Below are 7,805 nucleotides of genomic sequence, written 5' to 3' on the forward strand. Positions count from 1 at the left end.
CAAGGGGACATTCTGTGATCAAAAGAATGCCAAAAGGTTTGAAGTTTTTAAAAAAAACCAGTTCATCAGTGACAAGGTCTTTTTATCACTATATGTGTCAATCAAGCCATCAATGCAAGAAAGTCTGTGTGACTCCAACATGACTGTTGGCTAATAGCCACCGGAGGGCCTGGCATGCTCTGGTCCAGTGGTGTCGAACTGTGGCCCTCCAGATGTTCTTGGACTTCAACTCCCAGAAGCCTTCACCACCACCTCTGCTGGCCAGGATTTCTGGGAGTTGAAGGCCAAGAACATCTGGAGGGCCACAGTTCGACACCACTGCTCTGGTCCATGGGGGTCACAAAGAGTTGGACACAACTTAACGACTGAACAACAATAGGCATAGTGGGATTCCCAGTGTGGTGTAGTGGATAGAGTGACAGACTAGGACTAGAGAACAGGGTTTGGATATCCACTTGGCCATGGAAACTCACTGAGGGAGTGGAACTTGAAAACTCACTCCTTAAATATCTCTTTGAAAGCCCTACTAGAGTTACTATAAATCTGTTCCAGCTTGACAGTGAGTAACACACACACACAATAACCATGGTTAAGATAACGATCATAATACCTTCTGCATTTCAATTACCTGAGTCCCCACCTGGAAGGGTTTCAAGGTCAAGCCCCAGGACCTTCTAAGTAGCAAAGACTAGGAGATCATCTGCCTCCCTCTTAGGCTGCCCTGTTCTCTCTGAGCTTAGTTGTGCTCCCCACAGTAGCTGTTGAGGAAGATATTTCCACAAACTAGGTGACTGCAAACCATCTCCATTCTCCGTGAGTTAGGTTTCTGGTTATGGAGACAGAGGTTGGTAGTTTAGTTCTCCACTATGCATCCCAGAAAAGCCAGCCTATGTGGTCTTGGGTAAGCTGCACAGTCTCAGGATGTCTCCAGAAGATGGAAATGGTAAACCACTTCTCTGCATGGAAAACCCTGAAAAGGGTCTCCATAAATCAGAATTGACTTGATAGCACACAATTGTTTTTTGTACTCAGTGTGGCATATTGGATAGAGTGATAGACAAGGTTAAGGAGGCTTAGCCATAGAAACTCACCATGGGGTGCAAATGGTGAAACTATTGCTTAAATATCTCACTTATCTTGGAAGCCCCATTAGAATTGCTATAAGTCAGTTCTAACCTGACCATACATAACAAATGTAAGGTTTGTTTGGGCTTGAATGGACAATTAAGATCCATTACCTTACAAAAAACTATCCTTAATTTGTTAAACATGGACCAATGCAGTACTGTATTATTATTTTTTTACTCTTCTTTGGAGGGGATGCCTATAGAGACTACTGTATGTTACAGAACTGGTCAGGTTTGCACAACACCCCTAGACATGTACGTCCACATGAAATAATGTCTTCAGTGGAAAAGTTGTCAGGTCAAGGAAAAGTATAGGTTAAAAACAGTGGTGGAGAAGAAATAGCCTTTGCTAATTCCCAATCTAATCATTGTATATATTTTAAGTATGGTTGTTCAGTAAAATTCCTCTTATGAATAGCTCGGAGTAAGTATGATATACTGAGTTCAATCTGTGTTAAGACATATGATTGTCATAGTTCAAAGATCCCTCACAGGTATTTCTTCAAATGTGAATTCACACATGTATTCCAAGAAAATAATTAGTAAAACACTTACAAGCTAGAATGCTTTTTAAGTCTTATCTTGTAAATCTAATCAGTAAGTGTTGTAGTCTATAGAATTCACAATACATGGCTTTAATAGATGATTGTCAGAGCAAGAAATATTTTATGAGCCATTGTCTCTATATGAAGAATATGTTCTGGAACTGGGATTTAATCTATTCCAGCAACTAGTATATTGCCATTGAACAATTTCATATACAACGAGGTCACAGAAGAAGCCATGAATTAGTGGAACACCAGTTTTGATAACTTACTTTGTCAAGATCTATAACAAAAACAAACATGCTGTTAAAACCTTCATTTCAGTGTGAGCAAATCAGGCCGAATCTAGAAGAAACATAAAGAAGACAAAATTGTGGTGCTTTGAAGTCTAACTGCTATAGCTTAATGGGAGGTTTTGTGGACAAGTCCACTTCCTCAGACATACGAGTGGGACTACATGGCAAATATACATTTATACAGGGCCCAGAAACAAACAACTGTTTCCTAGCATGCATTGTTGATAGTGTGGCATCTGTTTAAATGGATTGTTGTGCTCTGTTGTTTTTAAATGTGTTTTTATGTTACCAACTGTTTTTAGTATAATACTTGTTTAATTCTTTTTTCATATTTGTATACTCACTGTTTTTAGCTTTTAAATATTGTCTTTTAATTGTTATAAGCCACCTTGACTCCTTTTAAGGAGTAAGATGGGGCTAAATAAATAAATAAATAATAAAATACCTGTGCAAGTTTCTTTATGAGGTTGATGTATCTCCACTCTAATTCAGTGTGAGTTCCCATGGATCACAACCCACTTCCATGTGTCTGAGGAAGTAGATTGCAATCAGTGAAAACTCACAGGTGGTGTGACAGTGCTTCTCTTCCTCCCCCCCCCCCCCGCATGTGTATCTATTAATCCAGATTCAGCATTCATAGTCAATGCCATTAGATGGCACTGCTCTGCTTTGTAAACTCACGTGTTTGGTAACAGGGAATGTTACTTGCTGAAAGCCGGTTATCAAAGCAGCTTAGAAAGGGGGCCAAGTTATGCAGCCATGCAGTCCATGGTTGTTGTCGCTTTTTCGGGCTCTTTGGCCATGTTCTGAAGGTTGTTCTTCCTGACGTTTCGCCAGTCTCTGTGGCCGGCATCTTCAGAGGAACTGGAGTAGATGCTGGCCACAGAGACTAGCGAAACGTCAGGAAGAACAACCTTCAGAACACTTCCAAAGAGCCCGAAAAACCCACAACAACCATTAGATCCCGTCCGCGAAACCCTTTGCAAATGCATGCAGTCCATGGTTTGTATTGGGAAAAGTACTGTTTCAGTAGTCCACACAGCTGCCTTCTAGAAGTCAGAGGGATAAAACACATTTTCTTTAGATGCTTTTCATATTTCATCCCTATTCATGCATGTGCAAGAATTTTTTTCTTTGGGGCTGGGAGAGCAAATGTGCAATAGTTGTGCATTAGTCTAATTCCTACACGTAGCACACTCCACAACTACACAATGCCTTTCTCTGTGTAGATTAAAATTAAAAATGCATTTTGGATTTGGGAGATGGGGTGTTCCATTTTTGCCCTGCACATACTCTTACCTCAACATTCTGGAAAGTTCTGTAGTTTTCTGGCTGTGGAGCCAGAGGCTGGCAGTTCAATTCTCCACTGTGCCTCCTTGGCAGGGGCTAAGTTCAATGATCTGTAGGGTCCCTTCCATATGTACTGGATGTCTCACTGAGGTCAGTGCATAACCCAAACATGCCTACTAAAGACCAAGTTGTGCTAAGTTCCATGTGATGTTTACTAAATACATGCAGGATTGCACTTCATTTCCACAAGCATAATACTGCAGCCTCAGAAATGGAACTGAAAGGGACATACCTCTGAACAAACAGTCCTAGGATTGAACTGTGTGGCACTGAACTGAGAGAAGCAGGAAATAAATAAATAAATAAATAATTAAATAAATTAAATTAAATTAAATTAAATAAAATAAAATAAAATAAAATAAATAAATAAATAAATAAATAAATAAATAAATAAATAAATAAATAAATAAATAAATAGTGTAGTAGGGGCAACATGGCAACCAGAGTGATTCAGGGGCTTCCAGGGGATGCCTCACCAAGAGATGGTTTATGTAAATTCACTCCATTATACAAAACATACTAACATGGCTACTCTTCCAAAGCATCTTTATTGATACCACCTTGATCTTGGTTTCAGAGGCTGCTGCCATCAATGCTGCTGTGTTCATTATTATTACTGTAGTTATTATCACAAAGAATAATGCAAATAAAACCAATGTGAAATAATTATATATTCAAAGGCCTTACAATCAATAAGTTTGATACTGTAGAGTAACAGTGGGCAACAATACCACTCCAGGTATTTCTGCCCACATTTCCCATCAGTGCTTGGTAGCCTTTACTGACGCAACAAATGGCAAAGAATTGTGGAGGACAAGACAGGCAAAAATACATTGAGCACCAAAGCTCTCATTCCTGCTGTAGATTGTTCTTCTACACAACTTTGGCCATGTTGGTTCAAAGATCCTGATTAGGTCTTTAGACAAATATATGTTTTGCAGGATCAGCTTCCCCCTTAAGTAGTATCTTCAGAACAGCCTTACTGTTCTAGCTAGTGTAATTAGAAAATTAAGAACGTGTGCTGCAAATCTGTGAAAAGGGTTTATAAGAATCACCATTAGGCTAAACAGGTGGGGCTGAAAAGGATTGGTGTTGCAGAGAGAAAGGGGGAAAAGTGAGTGATATCTGGGATGTTGTTTTCCTATAAATACACTGCTAAATATAGGTGGCTTTCTTTATTAATTGTAGCTTAAATATTTTGTGGGGATCATTATAGTAAACAGTATTTTTTTTGTCCTGGGGAAATACTACCTTAGGCCTTACCAGCAGTAAGAGCTGATTTCCCTACTTATCAATCAGTTCCTTTATTCAGAGTATGCTTTGTAAAATGTCCACTCTGGCTGGGTTGTGTGTGTGTGTTACATGCTCTAGTATACAGAAAACAACTTTCCTCCTTTCAGGAGAGATCAAAACACCTCCCCACCTGACAAAGAATCCTTACCATTTTATAATGTGGCTTCCATTCTGCTGCTAATTTCCTAGGCTTAGCAAAGGAGTGGAGAAGGTGGCAGTATTTATCTTAGTTCTTGGGCACAGCAGTCATTTTCTTGTGTACCTCAAAATTAGCTGGTAGAGGAAAGGAAGAAGCTGCCTGAATTGTAGCTTTCTCTTTTATAGAATACAGTAGTAACTCTTAACTGCCCTTCTGGAGAAGAATGGTAGTTCTATACAGTATTTCTCACTGAAGGGTCATAAGAACTCTTATGCTTTTTATTGCATTCTGTGCTTGCACCTGATGAGGCATGTAGCTTCCTTTCTTATCTTAGAGTCCTTTTTGAAAGTTACAATTTAAGATAAACCAAACACTTTGGTTGGGGGAGGTAGTTAATTTCTACCATTTTCTTTCTTATAGCTGCCAAAATCCATTTGGGAGGTGTGTTGGGATGTCCTCTTGAATGCTGTGAGAGGTGACAGGATTGTTGTAGGATTTAGGTAATAGGGAGAAAGGGAAATTAGAATAAAATGTCCCTACCCCCTTCTCTCCAAAATAGCAGAGAGGGTGAAAGCCTCTCCTACAGTAACTGAAAGAAACACTTAAATTTCTAGATCCAGCTTGCTGTCTGGACCTGTTTACCTTGACCAAAGTGACCAACAATTGAAAAGATGAACCCTAAAAAATCCCCTATTAAAGTTGATTTAAAGCCAACTTTTTTAAATCTCTCAGCAGGTGCTCCTAGGGTTCACATGAGTAGCCTCTTCCCTTTAAAACCAAAAGATGTCTTTTCAAAGTTCTGAGAGCATGCTGTCATTGAAAGACATAATGGAAAATGGCTTTCTGATGAGTTCTTCCAGCTATAGCATTTCTCCAGGTAGTAGCAGCTTCCTGGAAATGATCAGCATTCCTAAATCTGATGCATGGGACAGTGCGAGCAACATGCAAAATGTAGTAAAGAGGAGCTCTCCTGCTTTAAAGTCAACTGAATATTCTTTGAACAACATGAAGGGTGACCTCCAAGCTTCATGTGATGGTGCTACATCTTTCTGCAAAACTCCACTTCAGCCATATGCCTTTGATTTGTCAAATGTGAGTTCCTCCAATAATAGCAAAGTTAACTCCACAGTGGATGTCTTCTGTGCTACCAAATCTTCTACCCCATGCAAAGAAGATAAGTCCTCTAAACTAACTGAGAACATGCTATTAAAGAGCTCCGAAATGAATGATGAGACAATATTTAAGAAGCCAGCACCACCACCAGTGTGGGAGATCTCTGGAATACAAGCCACTCTAGACAACACTCTTTCTCTGGAAGCAAGCCTAGAAGATCTTGGGTCCCTGGGCTCCATGAAAATAGATACACCATCTCTAGAGATGTTGCATCTTGCTATGCCTCTGGCTAGTAATGGTGTGTCTACCAAAAGACATCAGGCTGCAGCTGTTTAATCCAAAGCTTTCAGTGCAACCTAGCTTGGAGCTTTGATCTGACAATCAACCCATTCCCCCCCCCCACCTACAGTGAAGTGACAACTGAACTAAACATATAAGGAACTGGTTGCAATTGTACTCCATGGACAAAGACATTGAATTCTCTGATAAGCCGAGTGTGGAAAAATTACTCTTTTAGGATTAAAACTCCAAGAATTCCTCAATGCTGTGAACAGTGGCCATGCTGGCTGGGGGATCTTGGAAACTACTGTCCAAAAATATCTCCAAGCAAAGAAGTGTACATTGTCTTGATAAGACAGATGTTTGAACAAGTTTATTCTTCCTCTTTTTGAATGATCACTCTGTGCAAGACTTGTAGGAGATCTATCTGGCTGCTGAGTCAATCTAGTTTATCAGGAGGATTCTGCTTTCAAATCCAGAAGATATGTAAAAACTACAGTAGTGTCCAAAGCTTGCAAAGGAGCTAACAAGAAGGAATGAAATGGAAGTTGCAACTGACTGAGCAATCTGTGTAAAACAGTGACATAATCAAAGGGCAAAGATTGATTTATTTTTAACTGTTGCACAGAATCTTTCCTCACATACTTTAATGTCTAAGCTGTGTTTTTGTACAAATGCAAATAAAGAGACTAAATGTTTCTTGGCTTGCTCATCCACCAAGCAGCTAGTGTTGGATGGCAGTTTGTTCTTTGCATTGCTGGGAGCTATGAGCTGGTAAATCTTTCAGGGCAGTCAAGATTATGCAGACATGATTCTCGGGCCTGGCTTGGCTTCCACACAGGCCAGGAATGAGATAAGCAGAAAGGGAAAAAAATTAAAAGGTATTCTGATTACCTTCAACTTTGCCAAAGCAATACTTTTGTTCCTAAAGTGGGGAATTTCTTTGGATCCAATTTCCTTGGGGCTTTTCAAAGCAGATTTGACTGATACTTGTCCAGCTTTCTCTTTAATGCCTCCAGCAGTGGAGCACTCACCACATCCTGAGGTAATTGGTTCCATTGTTGTACTGCTCTAATAGTTAAGTTTTTCCTGATATTCAGTCTAAATCTGGCTTCCTGTAACTTGAGCCCATTATTACGTGTTCTCAACTCTGGGATGATCAAGAACAGGTTCTGCCCCTCCTCTGTATCACTACTTTTCAAGTATTTGAAAAGAACTATTCTATCTCCCCTCAGCCTTCTTAACACCAATGTCCTTAATATTGTAGTCTTTGTCACAGAGAAAGATCAGGAATTTCAGGTTTAGAATGCAACGTTCATGCTCAAAAATGACTGTCTCTTAAATGTTAAGTTATTCCTGAAATAGAGCAGAGAAAACTCCATGGCACAATTACAGTGGTACCTCGCTTAACGATTACCTCGTTAAACGATGAATCCGCTTGACGATGAGGCTTTTGCGATCGCAAAACAATGTTTTAATGGGCAAAATTCGCTTCCCGACTATCGGTTCCCTGCTTCGGGAACCGATTCTTCCTATTACAACAATCAAAACAGCTGATTGTCGGGTTTCAAAATGGCCGCCTGCTGTGTAACTGGCTCCCCGCTGTGCTTTAGGATGGATTTTTCGCTGTACAGGCATTGGAAAATGGCCGCCCTATGGAGGA

At 40.0% G+C, this 7,805-nt stretch overlaps 1 protein-coding gene across 2 annotated transcripts; it reads left to right on the forward strand.

The window, feature by feature from the left end:
• Positions 1 to 4,341: 4,341 nt before the first annotated feature.
• Positions 4,342 to 6,862, forward strand: LOC110083031 (uncharacterized). 2 transcript variants are annotated; one of them, XM_020801130.3, is made up of 2 exons: positions 4,342 to 4,432; positions 5,483 to 6,862. In XM_020801130.3, exon 2 carries the CDS (start codon positions 5,534 to 5,536, stop codon positions 6,197 to 6,199), a length of 666 nt encoding a protein of 221 aa, XP_020656789.2. In that variant the 5' UTR covers positions 4,342 to 4,432; positions 5,483 to 5,533; the 3' UTR covers positions 6,200 to 6,862. The 2 variants fall into 2 exon arrangements, with proteins under 2 accessions (XP_020656789.2, XP_020656790.2); XM_020801131.3 differs by having other exon boundaries at positions 4,345 to 4,432; positions 5,486 to 6,862.
• The last annotated feature ends 943 nt before the right edge of the window (positions 6,863 to 7,805 follow it).

The sequence above is a fragment of the Pogona vitticeps genome, chromosome 4 (genome assembly GCF_051106095.1).
Source record: "Pogona vitticeps strain Pit_001003342236 chromosome 4, PviZW2.1, whole genome shotgun sequence".
Taxonomy (NCBI): Eukaryota; Metazoa; Chordata; class Lepidosauria; order Squamata; family Agamidae; genus Pogona; species Pogona vitticeps.